The 25,857-nt window shown below is 33.0% G+C and overlaps 1 protein-coding gene across 4 annotated transcripts; it reads right to left on the bottom strand.

The window, feature by feature from the left end:
* Positions 1-194: 194 nt before the first annotated feature.
* LOC141447789 (glycogen debranching enzyme) lies at positions 195-24,106 on the bottom strand. 4 transcript variants are annotated; one of them, XM_074115634.1, is made up of 27 exons: positions 23,887-24,106; positions 21,996-22,126; positions 21,296-21,485; positions 21,032-21,224; positions 20,004-20,144; positions 19,685-19,903; positions 19,297-19,535; positions 17,564-17,776; positions 17,305-17,487; positions 16,005-16,134; positions 15,799-15,922; positions 15,461-15,720; positions 14,475-14,603; positions 14,204-14,400; positions 12,567-12,773; positions 11,878-12,004; positions 11,560-11,767; positions 11,035-11,164; positions 10,793-10,947; positions 9,977-10,079; positions 9,651-9,873; positions 8,533-8,680; positions 6,929-7,141; positions 6,022-6,236; positions 4,532-4,714; positions 4,211-4,429; positions 195-897 (listed from the first exon to the last, which is right to left on the bottom strand). In XM_074115634.1, the coding sequence occupies exons 2-27, from the start codon at positions 22,069-22,071 to the stop codon at positions 853-855; spliced, it is 4,470 nt and encodes a 1,489-aa protein (XP_073971735.1). In that variant the 5' UTR covers positions 22,072-22,126; positions 23,887-24,106; the 3' UTR covers positions 195-852. The 4 variants fall into 4 exon arrangements, with proteins under 4 accessions (XP_073971735.1, XP_073971733.1, XP_073971734.1 ...); XM_074115632.1 differs by lacking the exon at positions 23,887-24,106 and adding an exon at positions 23,552-23,684; XM_074115633.1 differs by lacking the exon at positions 23,887-24,106 and adding an exon at positions 23,552-23,684 and having other exon boundaries at positions 15,563-15,720.
* Positions 24,107-25,857: the final 1,751 nt, after the last annotated feature.

Here is a 25,857-nt window from a genome sequence, read left to right as displayed (position 1 = left end):
CGTTAATTAATACCGAAATGAGTACGAAGTGATTCAAAAACAGATACTGCTATCATCTGTGTGGGCTACAATTTACAGCGGATGCATGAATAAAATCTGTCGATTTCGTCAGAACAATGTAAGAAATGTTGTATGGAGTGTTCCCTAAGGCCTGCGATCGTCTCGTAAGTTGACGCATAATTCTTTAATTTAAAAAAAAAAATCACGTTGTTTTTCAGCATGTGTTCCCGACGAACAGTCCGAACTTCAGACGTCACTTTTTTTTCAGTACATACTCATCGTTAATTATCTCAGTCAGCCTCTATGCATTCCCCTTGAGAGCAAAATACTTGAAAGTTGATGGTGGACATTGTGAGAAACACTCACAATTAGTTGGGAGTTTTTGTTTTTACAATCATCAATAATAAGGATAACAATCCTACTTTTAAGGAAATAAGAATCATTTGCGGTTACCATTTTCTCTAGGCGGTAGAGTCGCACTAATAATCAGAAATCGTTAACAGCTACCTTCAGAAGAATGATCAGAACTTTCTGACGAATTGTGAATTCTTCAGAACTAAGCTACATCAACTGCAGCCTTTGCGAGTATTTGGATGTTAGGCGCTTTCTCACATTCGCAAAAATTATTCAATGATCGGATATTAGGAAAATTGTAAAGAGCGTAGAAGTAATGAGGTGATTATTAATATTTGTAATCAATCTGAATGATTAGTCATGATGTCATTATTACTGGCATACAATAAAAGGTTACCTGTGAAAGGTTGAATAATTCATTTTCTAACCTCAAATATTGCTAGTAAATAAATAGACCACTTTCTCACTTTCTGAGTAATTTGTAAATAATAACTTCAGCTAAGCAGTCTTGTTTACATAGTGTCCATGTAGCTCGTACAGGACCTGTAATAATAATATAAAATATAATAAAAATAATCCATTAATCTTACAGGCAGTGTTCCCTCTAAGCTGTGCGCGTGTGCGCGCGCACATAAATTTTAAACATAGCGCACATGAAAAATATTTGCCCGCACAAAAATTTTTTGATTAAAACAAAACAAAGAAATCGATTGCAGGAACATATGGATATAAATGACGGAAACAATGTAAATTTAAGTTAAGTTTATTCAGAATGGTTAAAACCAAAAGGCTGGAGAGAGAAGTTATAAAATAAATGCCATTCATAAACAACGTAATCCTTAATTCTAAAAATTGTTCAATAATAAGTAATTATGAATCGTCGTTCTTGTTTGTTTGTTTTGACAAATGTTTTAGTTGAAAAAATTAGAAGCAGACAACGTTATTACATTGTAAGTATTTAAATTTTCTTATTTTCCATTTGAATGGAAAAGGCTTCCCTAAATCAGCTAAATTCTGTCTTCACGATCTAATGATCTGACTTGATTTTAGGGTAGTTTTTTCATTGTATTCCGTTGTAATGTGTGGTATGCTGTAAGATCGAGTCAATGCGTATAAATAGGTACAAAATTTGGCTGAATATTAATACTATTATTGTATTGTCTTTTTTTTTTTTTATTATATGCACTTTTTTAAATTGCCACACAAAATTGTTTATTTTGGAAAAAACTGCACACACCTAAAAAAAAAAGTGTGCACACAGGTCACAAAAAATTAGAGGGAACACTGGTTATAGGTACACTTTATTTTCTTTCTTTCTCTTCTAGAGAAAGTTACTGAGAACAGCAAAGAGAAAATTATTGAGAAAGAGGGAGTATTGAGCAAGAGTATCGAAACGAAATAATCGATACTGACATTTCGCCAGAAATATATAACTTTTGAGATTTCCTGAGCTCGAAAAATTGATTTTTATACGAGGGTCGTTTGAAAAGTCCGTGCAAAGTCAAAGAGATAGCACCACTGGCGCGTATCGAGGTTATGTTTAGTTAGTAGCATCTCTTGGAAGAACACACACCAAGTTTCAGCCAGATCGGTCTTTTCTTTGTGTTTGGCATCTGTTAGAATCGAGGAAATCGAGTGATTTTCAAAAAATGGACGAAAAAGAATTTCGTGTGTTGATTAAACACTACTTTATGAAAGGCAAAACGCCTCAGGAGACTAAAGAGAAGCTTGATAAACGTTATGGTGACTCTGCACCTTCGATTAGAACAGTTTATAAGTGGTTTCAAAATTTTCGGAGTGGCCATATGGGCACAAGTGACGCTGAACGTTCTGGACGCCCTGTTGAGGTTACTACTCCAGAAATCATTGATAAAATCCATGATATGGTGATGGATGACAGAAGAGTGAAGGAGCGTGAGATTGCTAGTGCTGTGGGCATCTCGAATGAACGGGTACATAATATTTTGCATCAACATTTGGATATGACAAAGCTATCCGCTAGATGGGTGCCGCGATTGCTCACGCTTGACCAAAAATGAAATCGTGTGAAGTGTTGCAAGGACGGTTTGCAGCTGTTCCAGAAGAATCCGCAGGACTTTAAGCGTCGTTTCGTCACTGTGGATGAAACATGGATACATCACTACACTCCTGAGACCAAAGAACAATCTAAACAATGTGTTACCAAGGGGGAATCTGCGCCAAAAAAGGCGAAGACCGTTCCTTCGGCCGGAAAGATTATAAAAAAGGACGACTGTCTTTTGGGATTCGCAAGGAATAATCCTCATCGACTATCTGGAAAAGGGTAAAACTATTACAGGTGCATATTATTCATCGTTATTGGACCGTTTGAAAACCGAGCTGCAAGAAAAACGCCCACGTTTGGCCCACAAAAAAGTCCTTTTCCATCACGACAACGCACCAGCTCACACTTCAGCAGTTGTGGTCGCAAAATTAATGGAAATAGGGTTCCAACTCGTTTCACATCCCCCCCTATTCTCCAGACTTGGCTCCCTCGGACTACTATTTGTTCCCCAATATGAAGAAATGGCTGGCGGGAAAAAGATTTTATTCAAACGAGGAGGTGATTGCAGAAACGAATGGCTATTTTTCAGACTTGGACAAATCCTATTATTCGGAAGGGATCAACAAACTAGAGCAGCGTTGGACGAAGTGTATAAGCCTAAAAGGAGACTATGTTGAAAAATAAAGAAGGTTTACCCCCAAAAAATTAAGTAGTTTTTATTTTTGCACGGACTTTTCAAACGACCCTCGTAAATAGAAAATGTTATCTGGGCTTACGAAATAACAATAATGAAGTTATCGGCGAAAAGCTGGGTGTATGCGAAAATCATTAAGAATGAACACATGCACAGGACTTGCGAGTCTTTACTGTTGAAAAAGCCCAAAAAAATCTGTAGCCCTGGGTCAGCAAAAATTGTAAGTAGTTGCTCAATAAAGTAAAAGTAAAGTAATCGCCTTTATTTTTTCAAGAAAGGCTTAACGTCCTTTCTAACAAATTAGGTCATGGACGGCGGGGGAAGAGATTCGAACTGGGGGATCTCTCTATTAAATATCCACACTTCATACCACCTTCTAGTTTCTCAATATGTGACTTATTTTGTCCCAACTATTTATCTTTTTTCTTCCCGTTATGTATTTAAAAAAAAAGAAGAAAAACAGAAATAACGAGTGAAAACTGTAATAACTGTCTTTACTTTCCTAGAATAACACAGGAAGAGAAAATGATAATTTTGAATAAATTGGCAGACCTCAAGGTCATAAGACTTAACAAAAACTATAAAAAGAATCATAATTCTGCATCAGCTCTAAAAAATAATAATAATAGATGACAACAAATTAAAACAAACATTTTAAAGGAAATTAATGTTTGGCTTTTCTGTAAAACGTAAAATCTAAAATTATCCCTTTGGAAAATACTAAGATTACAAATAAAAATCAAAAGTAAACCAAATAAAGCTTGCATTATTTAGAAATTTCCCTCCGGATTACCTTCAAATAGATGTAATAGATGAAATGAGAATTGCCTTCAAACTCATAATTTCAATAATTACCGTCATCATTAATTATCACTGACATTAAATAGATCAGAAATGCTATTCGGTAATTTTCGTAAATAGTAGGAAACAAAATGGCGATAGAAATATTAGTTTCGAAATAATGCGACGTACAACATGGTAATGAAAATAAATTTTGTTTTCTCTTCAGAAGGAGTTGGAAACTTAATTAAATAAAAGAAAGAGGTTACCTCCAAATACTTCCTCTCAATACGTGTAAAAGTAAGTAACAATCGTGTTATTTTTAATAGGAATAATACACATGGAAATAAGATACTGACCTCTAGGATTGAAGCGGCCGACCAAGCTTGTGTGGGACATGCATCCGGACAGTGAGCACCATTCTCATTAGTGAGCTCTGGCAGGCCGTGCCAATCTGAGCTACGCAATGTAGACCAAAGTCTTCCCAACCATTTTCTTGTCTTTTCAACACTATCACTACTATGTTCACATGTTTTCAATAATGATCGAAGATAATAACCAGTTGGCCATAACCATTCCTAATATCAAAAAAAAAAATATGTTAAATAAAAAATGACCCTCATATTATGGAGTCCACACACACACACACACACACACAGAGAGAGAAATGTTGTGCTTACCGGACCTTGATGATAGTTGTATCCGTGAGCCACTCTGAAATCTGATGACTGATTGCTGTTATCGTAATTTCCACAATAAGCAAGATCGTCTGGATCTAATGTCTTCAAACCTAGAAGTCCTAAGAGTATGGAAGCTGTATCCAGGGATGTCCGGGCATTTGATGGAGAAAATAAGTTAGGCGCCTAATTTGAAAAAATTATTTCCATTAAATCGATGAAGAATTTAGAAAGAAGTCATTATGAAAAATTATTACGATTATGAAAAATCATAATCACTAAAATTAAAGCTGAATGAAAAGACGCTTTAAATGATACTGAAGAAACGTGCTTTACTTCGATGGAAAGTATCTGTCAGGCAGATGTATGATCACAGAAGAAGAAGAATAAATATTTATTATAATAAATAATACATAAAATAAATAAAGAAGTATAAATGTATAAAAAAAATTTTTAACCTTCTTAGCTAAGTGAAGTAAGAGAAAAGTTAGGTGTGGAGAATTGGAATGCAGGGAAAAAGGAGGAAAAACCTTCAGCTGGGATGTATGATCACTTGGTAAGACTTCTCTTTTCGCAATTTGCGTAATTAGATTTCCTTGAATTTCCTTTCTCTTCGAACCTCTTACTGGTTTTCGACTGTACGGAGCAACATGCGCAATAAGTTTCAGTGTGCTAACCGAATTCAAAGCGTTTTCCCAATTTTCTTAATGGCTGCTCCAACAAAACCTAACCTAAGTTTTCAAACTCACAATTTTTTGATCGCGATCATAGCAGTGTCAGAGAACCAAATCATAACCTAATAGACGGAGAAAAATGCTGTAGACATTATTCCATTTGCCTGTTGCAGATTAATAAAAAAAATCAAATTTTTTTTTTTGGATATGCACAAATGTCTTGAAATAGGTTCCTTACATCAAAAGTGTTTAAAACTCGAGGTTTGTATCACTCGAAATTGGTTACCTTCTAAAGCACGTAGTGTACACATATGTGGGTGCGTTTTAGATTTGTTTATTATAAGTCGCTTGCCTCAAATACTGAAAAGTGTATGCCCCATCTACAAAGTGCGAAACTAAAGAAAAATGAAGTTGATTTGATGCAAATAATGGCGGCTTAGAAGATGTGCCACAAACCTATTTTGAAGTGAAGAGCTGTGATGAAGATTGTGAAACTAATAAATTTACTTTAAAGAGAAGAGAAGAGAATAGAAGAGAGAGAGAGAAAGAGAGAGAGGCACACACACACACACAAAATGATCTGGACATCAGGAGAACCAGACGAACTTTACGAAGAACTGACAAATAGAATTTTTGAAGGGAATAGAGAAAATTGTAAAGTTCAATCAAAGAACAGCTACGGAAAATAAACTTTAATTTTTCAGCAACTTTTAGTTTTTGAGATATTTTGTACAAATACAAGGGCAATGCAATTAAAACTTTCATTTCCCTTTTGGTACTACTTACTGTTAAAACTAGAGAACAAAATGTTTTACTTACCACTACCATAGCGACAAGGAAATTTGGTCTTAGTCTATAATCAGACCATGGTTGTGAAGCTCCACAAGTATCCTTGTAGATTCCTCTCTTATGTACATATTTATCGTTCTCATTCTTCGTATCGCGTCTTTCTTCTAGCGGGATGTAGAATTCTGTTTCAAAATTACTCTTTATTCTATTCACCCAATCTTCCCAGGTCCATGAGATTGTTTCACCTGCAACAATAATTAATTGCTGTAATAAAAACAATCAGGTAAGGGAAGGGATTAGCTATGCAGTTAGCGTACTCGATTCCCACACGGAGGTCCCGGGTTCGAATCCAGCTGCTGACCCTTAGATTTTCTCTTCCTAGGAGCTTCTTACAGCTCACTGTCCAGTGATGGACAGTGTTGTCGGTAACGAGAGAACACTGTCCGGCGGCCGGCAGTGCACTGAAAAAAGCTCCGGGCGTCAATAACCTTAGATGTTAAATCGTGAAAAAAAAAAAAAAATCAGGAACTTTTAATTATTTTTCAGGCGAGGCTTAACGTCTAACTACCAATTAGGTGTCGTGGACGGAGGCGAATAGCAAACATACTTTACTGTAAATTAACCATTAAATAAAATACAAGGCTTACAGACCAGGAATCGAACCCAGTACCACAATACATATTAGCTTGGCAGGTCTCGCCTCTAACCGCTCGGCATAACAAGCGCCTACTTTTAATTAGCAATGCGTATGATTTAAGGGGCCCGATTTCAGATTTTTTTGTTTCCTTCTTCGAAATTTGATTCATTAATTTTCTCTAGGCACTTAATACTTTTAGGCTTTTGTCACAAGCGTCCATGTGAGGGTATAAATCATACTATTTTTGAGCAAGTTTTTCAAGTTATACTATTATAATATAGTTTTTTAAGGAAATCCTACCAGATTTTGTAACTCTAGTAACTCCAATGTGCGGATACTGATGAGGTGATACACTATCCAGCCAAGAGACTATAGCCATTGAAAGGCCGACTATCTCCACGGCAGCACCGTCTCTAGGAGTAGCAGGACGTCCCAGAGTGCCGGCTTCATTGCTGCTGCCCATCTTGTCCATCCATGTTCCACAATTCCATTGATTCCCACCAAATACAAATCCTTTAATACAAATATGTTATATCTTAATAAGAATTAATTAGTTTTTTGTTTTACTAAGTACTGTAGGAAATTTAAATGCAGAAGACAGTATCAATAACCTTTGCAAAAGGTTGCTAAGCAGGTAGTTGAACCCTAATAAGTCTTTTATTTATTTTCAACGAAGAAAGTTTTTATTCATTTCTCAATGTTATAACTGGAATTTGTCATCTGCATATTTGGTTTGAAGTTATAAATATTAATCTGAACTTCAAAAAGCCTACGATCAACCTCTGCTTACAGCTGCTAAAAAGTTAAGTGACCACATTCCATTCTACAGATACGGGTAAATAGGCTGTTTCTACAACTTCAAAACCGAAGGCAGGACAATAAACTTTTTGATTACGACAATAAGTGGTCCTAGTGGTGGTGCTGTACAACCGATTACTAGTAAAAACCTGTTGTTCAAGCTACAAACGAAACAATTGGTAGGGTGTGAAGACAATATGTTTAAAGGGAATACATATATAAAATATTTTTTCTATTTTAATGGCGTTGATATACTTGGACTTAAATTTAGAGCGGTCAAGGTCACTGCTTAATTTTATTTGTACTATTTAAACAGAATCGACCAATTATGAGAGAAACTTTGGAATTCAAAATTGAATGGAAGTTTCCGAAATGAAAATGAGCATTTTTATCGTACGGATGTTCATTTATCTTTTATTCATCAGTTCATTTGCATCAATAGTGCATTAAAACACATTATAATAATAGTTTCTAATAGTCTAATTAATAGTTATTTATAGTATACTAGTAAGGGAAGTTTAATCGCTTAGCTCGTGTGGACATCAATTAAACACGTATGAGCTTTGAAAATACTTTTATTAGAATATGAACTCTAAACTTAAAGACGAATGGCTAACCACTATTAAAGGTCAGGTAGATTATTGGATTTAGAATAATAGCTATTAACTTGAACTTAAGAAGCGTGAAAATTAAAATTTATTATGTTTTTTTTTATGTTTAATGTACTTACGATTACTTCCATAACATGCAGAAGTAGGTAACCATGATATTAATAACTTGCTATTGTTATATTAGTAAATTTTATGCAAGTTACCAATTACTTTTCTGTAAGTGATTTAATTTTCAGAGAAATATATTCAGAAAAATAATTGGTTTGTCGTTTACACAGATATTCAATACATACAGTAAAATGTAAGAAGGTTTCACGTAGGTTACAGAACATGGATGCTTAAAATTTTCTATTAAGTATTAAAACAAAAAATTGTCATTAGTTTAAAATTGTATTCATTAATACTGAATTAGACAAGCCACTGTTAATCTAATAGTAATGTCTATACTTGTGAAAATAAATTTTATCCTTTAAGCACGTAAAAATGGTCAAAAACCTGTTTTGGGATGGACACCAATTTGATTGTCAAAGCCATTGCTGGTCATGTGCTGATCTATAGCTAATCCGGCATTCCTTTCCCTAAAGCATAAACCTTGGAAGTGGGCATTCAAAGCTTCTTGCATAACGTCATGGAGTATTTGTTCCTGTAAAAAAAAGAAGATTGATTAAAAGATTAATTCACTTTTATATAAAACACGATTGTATTTTACAAATTTAAAAGAGAAAAAAGAAGTCAACTTTGTATCAGCCCTGGGATAACAGTGTTATTGTACGCAGAGTATTTAACTCCAGGATTCGCGAAGAAGGCAAGAATAAGCCATAACAGTAAAATATATTTATACGAGTAATATAGATATATCGTAAATAATTTTTTAATCTATAAAGCCCTGACAAGTCCCTATCTTCCTTATTCTATTTAATAACAGACACAAAATTTTATATAAATGTTATAAAACATTTTAATTTATTATGTTATGTTAAAGGTTATAGACAATTTAGTTTATTATTTTTAATGTGGTCGTGTCCGCAAAATTGTTGACTTTACCCGTCGTAGCACCCATGTTTTTTTATGTGTCGGACTTGTTTCGGATTTCATGAAAATTAGGGTGTACCTAAAGAGTTCTGTATGTTTTGATTGCAAGCAATGTTTTGGAATTGTAAAGTTGAAGTTAATACAGAACTTTATATGTGGAGAGAACTTGAAATGGCAACACTGAATTAAGTAAATTCATATTAACTGGAAAATAGTAATTGTTAAATATTAGCAAACAACAGTTTAGAAAAAAATTCAATAAATAAGTGAGCCACATAAACTGAGATTATTGGCGCCTCGAGCCTTTTTAACTGTAGTCTTCTGGCACTGTTCTCTCATTACTGATAAAACTGTCCAACACCAGAAAATGTTTAGTAAGACACTAGAAAGAAAAAAAAACTAAAGACAAAACCGGGTAATCCGCGTGTAAGTCCAAAACCAAACCACTAAGTTAAAGGTAACCTCTTCTTTAATTACTGTAACGCTGAAAAACAAAACTGTTAAATTGCTTCACTCCAAATTACAACAATTATGAATCCATTTTGTAATATTTTCAATCTAAAGTTAAAAACTGTACTCACCTGGAATTCTGGTTTCTCCGCATCGTCGTTTGGAAATAATCTGTTCACAGGTTCATTTAGGATATTATATCCGTCCGGCACCATTTTACAATACTCTTTAATTGAATGTAACCACCACCAAACAGCATCTCGACAATTATATCTTGGATTAAGATCAGCACCATTCAGAAGATTAGGTATCAGACCATGCCGTAGACAGGCTCCATAGCCCAATATCAAGTATCTGTGTGACGTTTAATCAGATGTGATTTTGGTATTTTGTGATTTTTTTTTTCCATTTTCTTTAGTTTTGTTTACATGCAGAGAGAATGCTTCCAAATAATAACCTGGCTTCATCAAAACGTCCAGTGATTAACAGTAATCCTCTCAATGAAATAAAGGTATCTCGACCCCAAGATCTCATGTAACCCGTTGCGAAATGTGGTAAACCTATAATGGAGGTAAAAGTTTGTTAATAAAGTTTATGAGTTGAAAAAAATCTATTGTAAGACATGACTTTCTATTACTACAATTTCCATTAAGAAAATGTGATTAACTTCCATCAAATTTGAAGGTTTAAAGGGGATGAATGGAAAACGAAATAATAAAACAAAACAAAAACACAAGTCAGCTGTGAACATCCATACTATTTTCTTCAAAGGCCCCCCCTCCTGCTCTGGGAAATTCCCTAAAACATGTTATCACAAAAAACGGCTCAAACAAAACTGGTAGGCATTTCACATGAAGATTGTGCTTATCAAAAAACAGAGGAAATCTTATCTCTGAATCAGACAGTGAAGAACCGCAGCCTAAAAAGTTAATTAAGATGTAGAATGTGTAGATGCAAATAAAAATTTTATTTAATTTTTTGTCCTTTTTCGATGGAATGGTTTTAATTTTGTTTACTTCTTTTTATACTTCTAACTAAAACTCGATTTGTGTTTAGCTCTGGAAATATGGAGGTGGAGACCATCGATTCCAATTCCGTGTACACTTTAAGGAACAAAGAGGGAGGAAATCGATTGTCTAGAAACGCCGATGCCATGCTTAAGTATTTAAACTCATCTCATGTGAATACCCTTATCACTTGAGGTATCGTTATCCACCATATTTGCACTAGTGTTTTCTTGACCATGCATCATCTAACCAAATAATGTACTAACCTGCGGCTAAAGTAACAGACGGTTTCCTGGCATCAAGTTTTGGAGGTGAAATCCTTTCAGAGAGGGGAGGAAGTGGAGCGGATGCTACTGCGCCACACATCTGAATCGATATTAAAGCTAATTCCTTGGTAAACTCATCACCGTTCTTAATAAAACTGCAAATAATAATAACTATAACTATTAATGAATACGTAATATTTTTGTAACAAATATTAATCATTAGAACTTTTCAAAAATCTTACTCAGACATTAGTAACATTAGTGATCTAATAACAGCTTGGTATACTTGACTCAGTACCCTATAGATACCCCAGGGTCGATAACCCCGAGGTAATTGTTCTACCAGCTTTAAATTCTCTTCTATTAGCTGACCTGTATTTAAAAACAAAAAAATTGTGTTACAAAGTTTCATCTGTTCCATTGCTTTTAGAACTGATGGAATCACGGAGAATTAATGTTACAATCATTGCTTCTAATCCTTATTTATATTGTTAGCTTCAGGTAGGGATTTCTGGAGATTTACGAGTACATGTTCCTAGAAATGACCCTGTACATCACACTATCGGTATCAGGACGCTGTTATGTCACGACTATTTGATGCGGATGGTGAGAGAAGGAGGCTGCCCTAAGCTCTCTTAATTCTAGTGCTCCAGGAGGATTTTACGAGAAGAGCTCTGCGAGATTTGGATTGGATGGGCAAAGCAGAATGGTAAAGAATGGATTTGGGGAGAGATTCATGACTGATGTCTGATGGAACTTTTACGCACCCAGTTTACTAGTCGCGCGGACTCTCTTCAATCGATTAACAGTGTATTCTCCTAGCCATGGTCCATTCCTAATATTATCACAAATTGGATGTCCTATGTCTTCATTTTTAAAAACTTTTTCTAATACTGACATAATTCCTTGTAATCCACAATAGACAAGTTTTCCAAAATTTGGAACATCATAAGATCCGCCTTCTTCTTCTTCACTCTAAAAAAAAAACAAATAAAGATGAGTTAAAAAAAAAAGATGATAAAAATGGAAATCTTAATATCAAAGTTGTAATAAATTAAGTAATAAAATAAAAGAAGATAACTAACACATTTGTACAATATATGATTCATGTGGATCAAATTTAAATTTTGAAGTGCTTGATCTAAAAATTCTTTATGAATATCTCTGTAAAGTTTAGCTGCAGCTTCTCGAGCATTTGTCCTGTTTATAATTCTATAGAAAAATAAAAATAAAAAAAAAACAAACATTAATTTCCATAAACAAAAATTGTGGAACCGTTTCGTGCAAAAACTTTTAAAGCCCACGGCAAAGCTTTATGTCTGAATGGTGCACAATTCAGAACTGCATCGTAGACTGCTGTTCAGTTCTTTATAGGTCAACGCCAAAGGCGCTCGCTGGGTAAGGTTTTAATAATTGAAACACCTCCGGAATTGTATGAATATATTAACTTTTAAAATTTCCAAGAGCTTTCTCTTGAAAAAATAAAAATTCTATTCAATTTTACAAAATAAAATTTACACCCTCAAGATGGAGCAACTCTCCCTCCACTCCTGTCTGTTTCATTCGATGTAAAGAGTTTTGGAAAGGACTTTGATTACAGCTTGAAGCTGCTAATAACTTTTTTCTTTTTAGAAAAATGCGTAAGACTTCAAAACATGTATTATCGATTAAAATTAATTATGAAATTTATAATCGATCGCAATACTTTCTCTTCCAAGTAGGCGATTGAACAAATAATAAATTTTAAATAGAAAGCGAGAAGCGTAACTGTTACCTAATAGCTAAAACTGATCCAGGTTTAAAAGCTTTTGTCAGATCGATTCTGGTAGAAGTGTGTCCGCATGGTGCAATTCGAGCCATCGTGCACTCCTCTACAGTGATTCCTTCCTTCAATTCCAATTTATATTCATCCAGACCATTAATATAATTTGGATTCTTTTTAAACTGATTAATTCTGGCATGCCAAGGGTTATTATTATCTCTGTAATTGAAATTAAAATCCAGTCACTTACGACGATACCGTAAAATGAAATCTATTTGCAACATGAAAAGTTTATTTAATAAGGCTGAAATACACTTCACAGATTTGTACCGTTCATAATTGACCAAACAAATCTTCACCTGTCTAGTTAGGGTTTACACACAGGTTACTAAAGATAAGAAGTCTTTATGATCAAAAGCTTGTTAATTTTATTCATTTTTTGTAATATTTAAATTTTTCTATTATACAGGGTGCGACAGCATAACTTCCTTTTTTCAAAACTTAATAAAACCCATTGTATGAGTCAGAACATTTTTATTTGTTTTTTATAATCTAGGTGCATGCCTAAAGTTTTGTTTTACATAGTTTTGAAAATAAAATGAGATAGGTGACGTCCGCCATTCTCCATAGACTGAGTAAACCGATTTATGGCGTTTGTCATAACTCTTGCCAGCATAGCAGGCGTTGTTATGTTGGCAATTTCTTCCTGGATGTTGAATTGCGTCAAAGGCCTTTGCATTCACCTAAAGTCACAGTGTGGTGTGAAATTTCCTCAGCTGGAATTATTGGTCCCTGGTTCTTTGAGGAGATTGAAGTCGCAGTGACAGTGAATTCTGACCAGTATGTAAACATGTTACAGGAATTTTTTTTTCCCCCCACGGCTAGATGAGGGTGACATAGGGGACATTTGGTTCCAATAAGACGGTGCAACAGCATACACTTCAAGAGCATCGATGGCTGTTTTGAGGGAACACTTCCCAAAGCGTCTCATCTCAATTAGGGGCGATTTGGTGTGGCCGGCCCGCTCTCCAGATTTGGCCCATTGTGATTTTTTTCTATGGGGTTTTTTGAAATCCCGTGTTTATGTGAACCGTCCAAGGACCCTACAAGATTTAAAGACCAACATCCAGAAAGAAATTGCCAACATAACAACGCCTGCTATGCTGGCAAGAGTTATGACAAACGCCATAAATCGGTTTACTCAGTGAATGGAGAATGGGGGACGTCACCTATCTGGTTTTATCTTCAAAACTAGGTAAAACAAAACATTAGACATGCACCTATATTATAAAAAATAAAAATAAAAATGTTCTGATTCATACAATGGGTTTTATTAAGTTTTGAAAAAAGGAAGTTATGCTGTCGCACCCTGTATTCAATTTTAATTTTTAAAACTGTTAAAACTTTTACAAAAAAAAGAATATTTGTTAGTTATTTTTTTAATTTAGGGCGAATACACATCTGAAATCACTGGCATCTCAGAGTAATAAGAATGAAATAGAGTGCGGAAGAAAGAGATTCACTTCAACACGGAGGTGTTTTGAAATTCGCTGAATTGAGTAATTATAGACCAAAATTGTAAAAAATTTAAGAAATTTAAATATAATCATCCCATCACAGAATTATTTAAAAAAAAAAAAATAGATTACATGCGTTTGAGCCAAGCTTCCAGGATTACGCTATGTGCAATTCCATCCACGGTGATTCCCTTACCTATACCACCGTTCTCTGTGCTGCAGTCTGGCCAACCGAATGAATTGTGAGCGAACAGTAAAACTGAATCCAATGTACGTGGATTTTGTCTGGTTACACAAACAATTTCTCTATCAACTTGATCAACGAATACCTGAATAAATAAAAATTTTTTTGGCAAATAATTACAATTTAAGACAAGATAAAAACAAAATTACACTTACAAACCTGATTGAAACCTTCCCTCGCAAGGTTATAGTGAAGTTTATTTAGCGCCCTTTTTCCATGAGAAATACCAACATTTTCATTGCAATCTTTCTTATGCATATAGACTCTATCTTCTTTGACAACATCAATCTGTATAGGGAGTAAACTTTTTTTTATTAACCCCTAAAAGTTCAAATACTCAGGGGGGGACACTCATAAGACTTTCTTACTACAATATTCTCTGCGTTTTAACATAAACAATTTTTAAACTCCTGTACCAAAATATCTAATGCTTACTAACATTATCCTGATGGTAAATCTACATTACTCTGAAATGACACTTTGCACAACATCCATCTCCTAAAACGAATTTTACTGAACAAATTATTCAAATTCAAGAAGTTACAGAAAGTGAAATTTTCATTTTATAGTGAAGTGGTATAGTGGCTTAATTTAAATTCAAAACGCAGGACCATACTGAAATGATGTATGTATGGTTCTTTGGAAAGAAGGTTATGCACTCGAATAAAACAGAAAAATCGAATAATAAATCGAATAAAATTGCTAATAAAAATGTTTCATCTAAACGTTGAAGTCCCAATAAGGTTTTACAATGTATTTACTAAGTTTAATTGCAGCCATTTTTGACAATCTCAAGTTTTACGTTAAGTTACGGATGGGCCCCCATAGATGAAGTTTATATGACGATGATGAACTGATGTTTTACTTTCTGATATTTTTTCGATAATACTTCCTGTTTTTCCGACTTTATATTTATATCAACAGTTCTTATTTGAATAACTTTCGATGGAAAAATTCATTTTAGGCATTTAGTTTCAGTTAAAATGGTCAAATAAGTTCACTCTTGGAAAATGATAGTAAGAAAAAGTCGTGTGCGTGTCCACGCCAGATTTCTTGTTCGTGAAAATTGCTGGTTAACAATGAAGCCACATGCTAGACTGTAACTCCCTATTGAACTTCACCAATTTTGAAAACAGATGATATACCTGATGAGGTACCAACTGGTCATAGCCCATTGTAGAGCCAACTGCACAAGCAGCCATACAGACCAGCGCCGACGAAGGTAGCAAATCAAAAACACTGCGCACCTTGACAGGCGAAGGATTATCATGGGTTTGATCCATAAACAGAGCATGTGCAATCTTAGCTGCAGCAATTCTAGGCGGTGAAAGCGAACCAATTGACCAACCGCCAAATCTATAAACTAATCGGCCAACTTCATGGGAATCCCAAGCGGACATACATTCTGGAAAATATTTGTATTTATTTATTTATTTTCTAATAAATGTTTTATAAAAACATCAGACATTTTTATTTTATTTACCCCTGATCAATGAAGTGATCCCTAATTTGTTGACAAACACATTATCTGTCAAATCAGAGTTAGTAAACAGTTCAGCTACTACATAAAGATCTGGTTTAATTGCTCTTGCTGAATCTAATAAATACTAGAAAATTTTAAAAACTCAAGTTATTTGCAATATTTATTTATAATAATTCCAATATATTAGAAAAAACAACTTGACTTACCTGAGCTACATGAATTGGTGTTGAATGGCAATTATCCAATCGAATACCATCGAATATTCGAGCAGTCTCTGAAACATAGCGATCCATACGATCCCATAAATATGGACAATCTTCTCTTTTATCGCCGTACCTTTAAAGATTAAAAAAAAAAAATGGACACTACATAAGTAGATATTGTGGGAGTAGTAATGATTACAAGTTCCTAGAATGCAAGATTGTCAGTAAGTAAACAAATAATTACGTTACTCTTTTTCATACCAGTAAATACCTCATATCTTCAACAAGAGATGTGAAATTGAGTTCTAGAGAGACGAAACAGTCTATATAGAATTATTACTCTTTATGCAAATCAAAACAGGATCCATAAATTTAGAAACTGCTCTCTGGATACATGTGTTTAAAAGTGCACACGCCTGTTATCTTGCGGCTATTTGGCACATCATTAACTTCGAGAATTTCATTGGGAGGTTACAATCGGGTTATCTCTTTTACTGTTTTGTTCGTTTCTGCTACGATTTATCTCTCACATGATCTTTCTTATTCCAGTATCTCTTGAAAGATGATGATGGTGATAATTTGAATTAACAATCGAATCCTCAGAAAAATAAAAAAATTTGTTTTCCTTTTCCGTACAAACCCATAAATTATTTTCATTCATTTTCTTATAATTTTCGTGGGATCAAGAACAAAGCAAAATTTTTTAATTGTCTTAAACCTCAGTATCGAGAAATCAGGGAAATTGGAAAAGTATTTCATTTGCTAATTAACCGTTACAATGAATTGAATTTCATCAAACACTGAATTAGCGCCAAGTACAAATAGGTAGTCGATTCTGATAGAAGTGTGTCCGCAGGTGCGATTCGAGCCATCGTGCACTCCTCTACAGTGATTCTTTCTTTCAATTCCAATTTATATTCATCCAGTCCATTTATATAATTTGGATTCGAATATCAATCAATCATTCAATACACTTAATTCGTACATTAAAGAAGCTCTTCCCAATAAATAAAAGCAATAGAAGTGTCAGGTTAGTCTAACATAAAGGTGACTAACATATGAAAAGTTATGCCAAGTTTTTTCAGGCATTTTTCTACGTCTAAATACTGATTAGATGTTCAGGAAAGCGATGGATTGCTAACATACGAACTTTTGCTACATAAATTTCTCAGTTCAACGTAGTAAAGGTTAATCAAGTAGAGGCTAGACAATGAATCGAACATAGTACCACAATACAGCTTAGCTTTTTAGGTCTAACCGCTTTTGATAAAATTAGCAGAATTTAATTCTAACGAAACGATACCTTAATTTGACGCTATCAGTCCAAGGTATGAGTTCTCTTCTTAAATAGACATTAGATCCCGGTTGGGCAAAGTCCTGCAACGGATCATGATCCATTACCCAACCGTTATGTGCCATAATGAATGCTCCTTCATAATTGTTGAACATTGCATCTTCACTAGTAGCTTTCCAATCAACAAAGTATCTAAAAAAAAATACTACACTTCATACTTTCATAATCACCTGAAGATTTTGTAGTAATTTCTCTCAACAACTAGTACCTGGCCACCAACGGACTTTTCGCTGTAACCACACCAAGTTTGGGACCATCATTTTGGACTCTAAAATATCTGACATTCGCTACGATATTTTCAACGGCCGCTTGTAAATGGTCGTCAATTTCTTTTTGGATAACATCATTCAATTGTTCCAAACGTTTTTTAAAACTTTCAGTACATTTTCTTTTTCTTGTGTCCTCATCGAAACAATCACTTCTGTAATAAACAGGGGAAAAAATCCTGTTGTGAATACTTGCAACAATTTTCTCTTAGTATAATTCTCTGGCGATCTAGCCTATACATTTTCTTAAACACGGTATTATAAAAAAAATGGAAATGACACTTTAAATAGAAGCCTAGAATCCCAAATCTTCTCTAAAACTTGCCTAGAAAAACCCTGAGATAAGTGAATTAGTAATTAGTAATTGAAATTAATCTGGAACTGTAGTATGACTGTCCTTATAGATAAAAAATTAAGTAGATGGGCTTAAGCCCTTTGAACCAATCCCATCTCTAGCGGCTTCCCTCCCTACGTAGCCATTGTAGAGGAAAGCTTGCCTAAACCATTCCATAAAAGTGCCCTTACATTTTTCGGGAAAATGTTAAAAATAAAACTGACAGATCTACATGTAAGTACTTAAATTTAGAAAAACATTTAACCCACTATTTGTGACATATAAGACACATTTTGACTCTAAACATAATTGGGTAGCCCAATGCTAGCATTATTTTGAAACCCACGGTTGCTCAAGCTAATAAATCTATACATAACGGAGTCAATCACATATAAAAAAACCCTTATACAACTGCCCTACCGGACAGTTTTAAAAAACTATTAAGTTGTCTTTTAGTAAAGACTTGAAGCTGCTTAATTGTTCTATTTCCTGTGTGCTTTATGACAGGCCAATTTTCGTTTAGAGAGAGAAAAAGAGTGAGTAAGAGAGAGAGAGAGAGAATATAGAGTTGGTGTTAAATTTAAAAAACAAGAAAACAGACAACAAAACAACTAAATAGATTTTGGAAAGACGGGGCGGGACCCTATCCCCACGGCACTGCAGCCACACGAGGCTTATTGTGCCTTAAACAACTAAATAAGTAAAATTAAATTAACTTTTTAACAATTATAGCTTGGAAAAATAAATCTTAGTTGTTGATTGATAAAGTTTATTCTATGTAAAGAATACTGAGACAACCAACAATCTAGAGCAGTGGTTCTTAACCGGTGTTCCACGAAATTTCAATTTTAAATGTATTGAAAACACAAAATCGTTCCTTTTTTTTAAATTTGAATATTCTACTACCAAAGCTGGCCTATCTTTTTAAGTCGTAGTCTTTTACAGCATTTTCCAGTGGAAGTGAATTAGTGACGGGCAAAATCGTTCATTTTAATGAACGAGTCGTTCATTTTCTTTTCAATTTTAATTAATACATATATCTTTTTTTAAAATTATATTCGATTTTTTATTATTCATTAATTTTAAGTTCTTGCTAAATACCGAATTTCAAATTTTTTAATGTTAGTGTTCCGCGAGAAAAATATATACATAATTGTGTTCCACGTCTGAAAAGGTTAAGAACCACTGATCTAGAGTGACTTACTAGCTAGTGAAATAGTAAAATGTATCTGTGTAATATTTATTATTGGTAAGCTTATCGTACTTAGCTGAATGTATGTATACTGAATTAAGCTACTTTGTAACCAAACTATGATACGTATATCTACAATTCTTACTGACCTATATATATTATACGAATTTACTGCTAACTCCAAATCAACAGTTGATTTTAACCTCTCATAAAGAGGATCCTGTATTACTTTCAACCTACATTCATCCCTGACAGCCGGATTTCTTGCAGGTTCACTCTTGTAACATCTATCACTGAATTCCGCTACTAGTTTCTTTATGTCCACAGTGTAAAATTCAGCAATCTTTGCCGCTGGTAATATAACACTATTCAATTGATGCCTGAGGGCCTGTTTGAAAAAGAAGAAGCTGATAAAAAGTTGCACCATTGTCATCTGCTTTCTTTCTCTTCGGGAGCGCTTTCCCGAGTTTGAAAAACGTTGGATTATGTAATATAAAATTTCTTTAGAGTAAAATGTCAATGCAACATGTTGTCTACCTGTAAATGTTCTTCAGTTTCAATTTCAGCAGTTAGACCACAAGTATCATACATTCCATTGGCTATATCTTTGCTGAAATCTTTCAAGAGTCTATCTAGGAAATAAGCAGGTCTGAGATGTGGTGTATTCATTAAATTGTACGCGCATTCAGGATGAGATTGTAACCATTCTGCTTCGGTTGCTGTATGATTCAGCACAACATCACATATACTTAATACCTATAATCATTGAAACGTAGGGCGAAAAAAAAACAACTTAGTTTGTCTTGATGTTAGGAACACTTCATAATACATGAATATAATATATTCTGTAAATTACCTTATGCTCTTTGCGTAAATTTTCCATGAAATTTCCCACCTGTTCCATAGTTGGTCTTGTTTGAAAAGGGCCTTCAGCAAAGCTTTGATCGATAGACAGTTGATCATTGATGGAATATGCAGAATTAGACTTGCCACGTTGCTGTAGAATGGAAAGAAAGTATTGATAATAATCATTTTTTAATTCAACTTACTTCTCGTAAGACACTTTTTGGCAAAAAAATAACATTATTTCGATTTCAAGAGTCCACTGGAAATAGACATTTTGAGTTCCCCAACTGTGTGAAAGAGGTTTTCACAAAATGGTCTGAGTATCTGAAATATGTATCCAGCACAAGTCAAAAATAGAAAATCACCGTTTGTTCAAAATTAGAATTTAAAAAATATTCAAGATTTAGAACTATGAGAATAGTTGTAAGAGAAGTCTTGTGAGGGGTCACATCAAATTTTTTTTTCCCATTGTTCTTGAGTAAAATTGTGCATTTTCGCCCATATTAGAAACTAAAAGAAGTTTGGTTCTATTTGCTAAGCTTTTACTTTATATAAAACTAGGTCACTGCACCGCTTATACCGAAAAATTCGTAACAGATGAAACATCAAAGAGCCTAAAAGCTGGCTGAGGATTCAACATCACAGCCACTCGACCACAAAATAATCTTTAAGAGAGAAAAAAAATAAGTAAGATAGTAACTTACAAATAGCCTTTTGAAAGCTGTAAATAAATAGATACATTAACAACCTTGAAACACAAAGAAATGCATAACTGAGTAAAGAAATGAAAGTTTACTAAATATTTTCATTCTGATGAGAATTTGCTTAACTCTGACTTAACATCTGCGGAGGAAAAGTGTTATATTTTCCACGATCAGAGTAAAAGTGGTTTACCGAGAAACATAATTTTAGGTTCAATTATTGTTATTATTGAGACGCATGAAAGATGTGGGTCCTGAGCATTTGCACTCAATACTTTAAAACCATTAATACCACCTCAATATAACTTATATTTAGGCAGTTACTAAATTATCTTACCTGAATTGGGGTAAAATGAACCATATTATAACCAGATTGAACGGCTATACTTAAACGATCATTCCAAGTAGACATAGGGCCTAAACACTTGGAAAGTACGGTCACACATTGAATACAGTCTAAAGGTAATTCCTCACCGTTTAAAGTAAGGTTAGGCTCTACAAGAATATAACCTTCACCGGCAGCATCATTTCTATTGAAAAAAAAAAAAATTCTTTTATTTCTAATAAAATATTTAACTTACCACAATAAAGAATACTCTACCTGGAATCAGAGGTTCCAATGACGAAATAGTAATGAAATGAACCAGCACGATCAGCTAGTAAAACTCCATCTTTGACCAGTCTGTACTGTGAGCGTTCGAATTTTTGTTCAGAAAATTCTGGCAGATTAGTATACACTCGAACATTACAACCGTATAGAGATGGACCTTCCTTTAATCTGACTTGATAATCTGTATGTGTGATTAAAAATTAATAAAATAAGACGACTGCCTGAAGAAATGGAGAATACTTTTAAGTAAAAAAAAAAAAAAAAAAACTTGAAGGGGCTCTTCTACATTTGTTAACAACATTTGTAACATATTAAGCAACTTAGTAATTGTTGAATATTTTCTAAACCATCCCATAGCTTACTCAGATACAGAATGTTCTGAAGAACTAAAGATAATTCTAAACGTGAACATTATTTTTTTTTATTTGAATAATTTTTTATTCTTATTCTTCATTCTGATTCAGACCAGTTTCGGATACCATTTTCAAGACGATAAGTGTAATATTACAAACTGAATGTGAAAGAATCAATTTTATGAGTGCTTCAAAATTAATCAAGATTCTTAACTGAAATAAATTTTCCAATACAACAGTAAATTATACCGCTTTGCAAAAAGAAAAAAAATAAATGAAAGTATAGGGTTTAAAAAGCAAAAGAAAAGTATAAAACATCAATGAGTTTGTTTCAATACCTTTTCTAATTCTGAAAAGTTCCTTTTCTCGATTCTCTCCTTTATTAAGTTCTAAATCTATAATTGGACCGTCCATTTTTCTACGTTTTACATCAGGCTTTATTCCAATTTTAGATTTTGAAGCTAAGAACCTAAAGAGAAATAATAATAACATTGAAAACATCATAAGAGTTAAGTGCTCCAAGCATAACATTTATTTAAGCACAGGACACATACACGGTGTGCAAATATTAGAAGCAAAAAATAAAAATAAAAAAAATAATATATGAGTAACGATATCAAATCATTCCAAAATTTTTTTAAGGTTATCACATTTGTTTGCCCTTTAAATATTTTTTCAATAATATTTTAACCAACAGAATGTCGATTAAAAAAAATATAGAAATATGGTAATTTTATTAAAATTTAACAAATTAATCTCAGAAAATACTGATTTTTTTTTATTGTTTTAATGGAAATTCATGTTGATTTTGACGCCCCAATCTTTATTTCATCGTTTGTTTTTACTCTTAAACAAATATCCAAATAACTTCAATTATTAAAAAAGGTTTTAAAAAATAAAACTAGGAATCGAGGCGCAATTTAATTTTAGAACCGCATTCTTGTTATCCAGAGACTTTAAGAAATGATGTTATGTGTTTTACCGGGAATAAGTGGATAATAAGGTTGAAACTATGCGCCTGGCAAAACTAAATTATATAATTTACAAATTTCAAAATGTAGAAGCATTCATGACTATATAACAAAAACGCATAAAACTAAGTATCACAAACAAAAATTAAGGAGTTTGATTATATCATACAAAGACTTCTCTTAATCAAAAACTGTTTTCAATCATTTTAACACATCACTGCTAGCAACGATGAATATTTTCAGTTGTACATTTCATTATTTAATAACTGTGAACAATACACGATTATTTTTTGATTGTGATAGATCAAAATTTTTAAAAAAAAAAATGAGCAAGGTAAAACAAATTAATAATCTGCTATCACATAATGACCATCAATTTTATCTATCATAGCTAGCTTGTCTTTTTCTATTTTCTAAGGTTTTATAAAAACGAAATCATACACATTATTTTGTTTGGCCCGAATATTCCCTTCTCAATATCCTTATACTAATGTATTAGTGGCTCTACGAAAGGAGCACTTGTAAAGTTTATGCATTAAAGATTACACAAGAAGAGTCAGTTTTATTTTCTCCACAAATCAAGTAATACATTATTCATTAACTTGAATGATTATGCCAAATTACCAGCGGAATGAAACTTCTTTTTGGAACTAAGCAAATTTAGGATGTACGTACTAAACTGAATCGCAAAAGTTACAATGACTGCTTGTTTAATAAATTGTGTTATGGTAGTCAATTATATATTTATTTTTGTACACTTTAACTAGGGTATAATTACAAATGAAAGACGGTTTGCCTCATTCTTTATCAAGAAAACAGATCTAACATTATTTTTACCGTTCTCAGTACAATCATGCTATTAAAAACCTTTTTTTTTGTCATCCAAAACCATGCAATTTTGTATTAAAACAAATATAATTTACCCATTTTCCGTGTAGAACAGACCCAGAATTAATAAATAAAGCCAAGAAAACAAAGCTCGTATGTATTCCAAGGGACCCATAGTAGAGTGTTATTAAATAACAATAATAAAAAAAAAGCACTAATCTATTTCACTCTGTGTAATCTTCTTAGATAATCTTTTTTTTTTAAGAAAAAAGAAAAAAAAAAGTGTCAGTTCTAGTAATGAAATTCAATTTAAGTTCTTAGATGAAGCTGCTTCCTTTTTAATTATTTTTGAAGCCGTTTTGTATGAAATAAAAAATAAATTGTACTTTTAATTTTACACTAAATTAGTATTAATTAAAACATTCATTACCTGAATCAAAGCAAAGCGCTGATAATCAATCGGAAACTAAATTGAACATAAATAATTGAAAATAACCCACTGACAAATTTAGAACGCATACGTTCTTTTCTTTACTATTTGTTCAAATAAAAATTATTGTATTCAATCAACAACCTGACCTATTTTTTGGATGAATACCAGCTCAATATTCCATCAGATGTAGTCAACTGAAAAATGTATAACCACTTATAACCTACTCCAAATTTAAATTTTATACAAATTTAGAATAAAATAGTGGTTTTTCTTTTTCTAATTTGAAAAAAAATACACCCGCATTAAATTAGTTAATAATTTTCCGATTGAACAGAATTCTTTAAATAATTATTTGCTCGAAGGATTTTACATGTAATTGCTCATCCCACAAGAAACTGAAGATGAAAGTAATCAGCATAGATTATGAAAATTACAGAAAGTTGCCACAGAATATTTTCTGCCATAAGTGAGGCCAAAAGTCCTCAAATGTACCTCCACCTTCTCTTATATTTAAATTTACAAATATGCGAATGTGGCTTACAATTAGAATCGAAATGTAAGCAGAAACTGGTCGTATATGAAACACACAATTACTGGTTTCGTTAGATTAGTGGACATGGACAGTTCATTATGCAAATGTAGAAATAGAAAGCATTTTCAAACTAGGTCAAATAGATATCAAGGTTTGCCTGTCGCTCATTTTGGGTATTTTAAATAAGAAAGCTTTGCTCAATTAATAATCATTTCCATGATATTTTCATTTCTTTCTCTTTCTTAAAATACTATAACTTTCCACGAACATCACAAATGTAGATCTTTTTCTGTTCTTAACTGTTCGAGAGTAAACCAATTTTTAATTAACTTGTTTAACTCGTTTAAGTTTTAGGAACTGTGTAGTTAATCAGATTTACTGACAAATTTTAGTATGATATGAAGCTATTATTAATAATGTGACAAAAGCAAGAATCAAACAATTTTTCTTTTATGTTGAAATTCATAATCTCTCAGCTGTTTTATGAATTGGCTCATGAAACTTGTAGATCTTGAAAGATTCTTGATCTATAACGATACATTATTGATTTTAATAAAGTTATAAACTATACCTTGTTTACAAACTGTCACCTCACGGTTGAATTTCATTGGTTTACTAATCTATACTTTTAATGATAAATACTCCTTACTGAACTTCATTTTTTCCATTACCCGGTAGGGCAGTGCATAGTCAAAAAGTGCAGAAAGTAGCGTATCGTTGAAAGAAAACCAACATTGAATATTTTTATCCCTATTTGTTAAAAAGATAAAATTCCCCAATTTTCATTAAAACGACCAATTTTTCGAAATTTTATACAATTATAGACAAAACTTGTCTACATATACAGGTAAAATATAAACAAAATCTATCGAGTAGTTTTCCAGATATTTGAAGTTAAAGATTTCACTGTTTCAAACAAAACCAAAATTTAACTCTAAATATCTCGTTTCCTACTCGACCGATTTCTACGAAATTTTGTACACTTAGAGACAAAACTTGTCTCCATATACAGGTAAAATATAAACAAAATCTATCGAGCAGTTTTCCAGATATTTAAAGTTAAAGATATCACTCTTTGAAACGAAACCAAAATTCAACTCTAAATATCTCGTTTCCTACTCGACTGATTTCTACGAAATTATACACAATTATTGACAAAACTTGTCTCCATATACAGCTAAAATATAAACAAAATCTATCGAGTAGTTTTCCAGATATTTGATGTTAAAGATTTCACTGTTTCAAACGAAACCAAAATTTAACTCTAAATATCTCGTTTCCTACTCGACCGATTTCTACGAAATTTTATACAATTATAGACAAAACTTGTTTCCATAAACAGGTAAAATATAAACAAAATCTATCGAGTAGTTTTCCAGATATTTGATGTTAAAGATTTCACTGTTTCAAACGAAACCAAAATTTAACTCTAAATA

The sequence above is a fragment of the Rhodnius prolixus genome, unplaced genomic scaffold (assembly GCF_049639745.1).
Source record: "Rhodnius prolixus isolate KJV_2025 unplaced genomic scaffold, Rpr scaffold_13, whole genome shotgun sequence".
NCBI classification, from domain to species: domain Eukaryota; kingdom Metazoa; phylum Arthropoda; class Insecta; order Hemiptera; family Reduviidae; genus Rhodnius; species Rhodnius prolixus.
The sequence above is the reverse complement of the archived record's forward strand: the minus strand, read 5'-3'. Positions and strand labels throughout refer to the sequence as shown.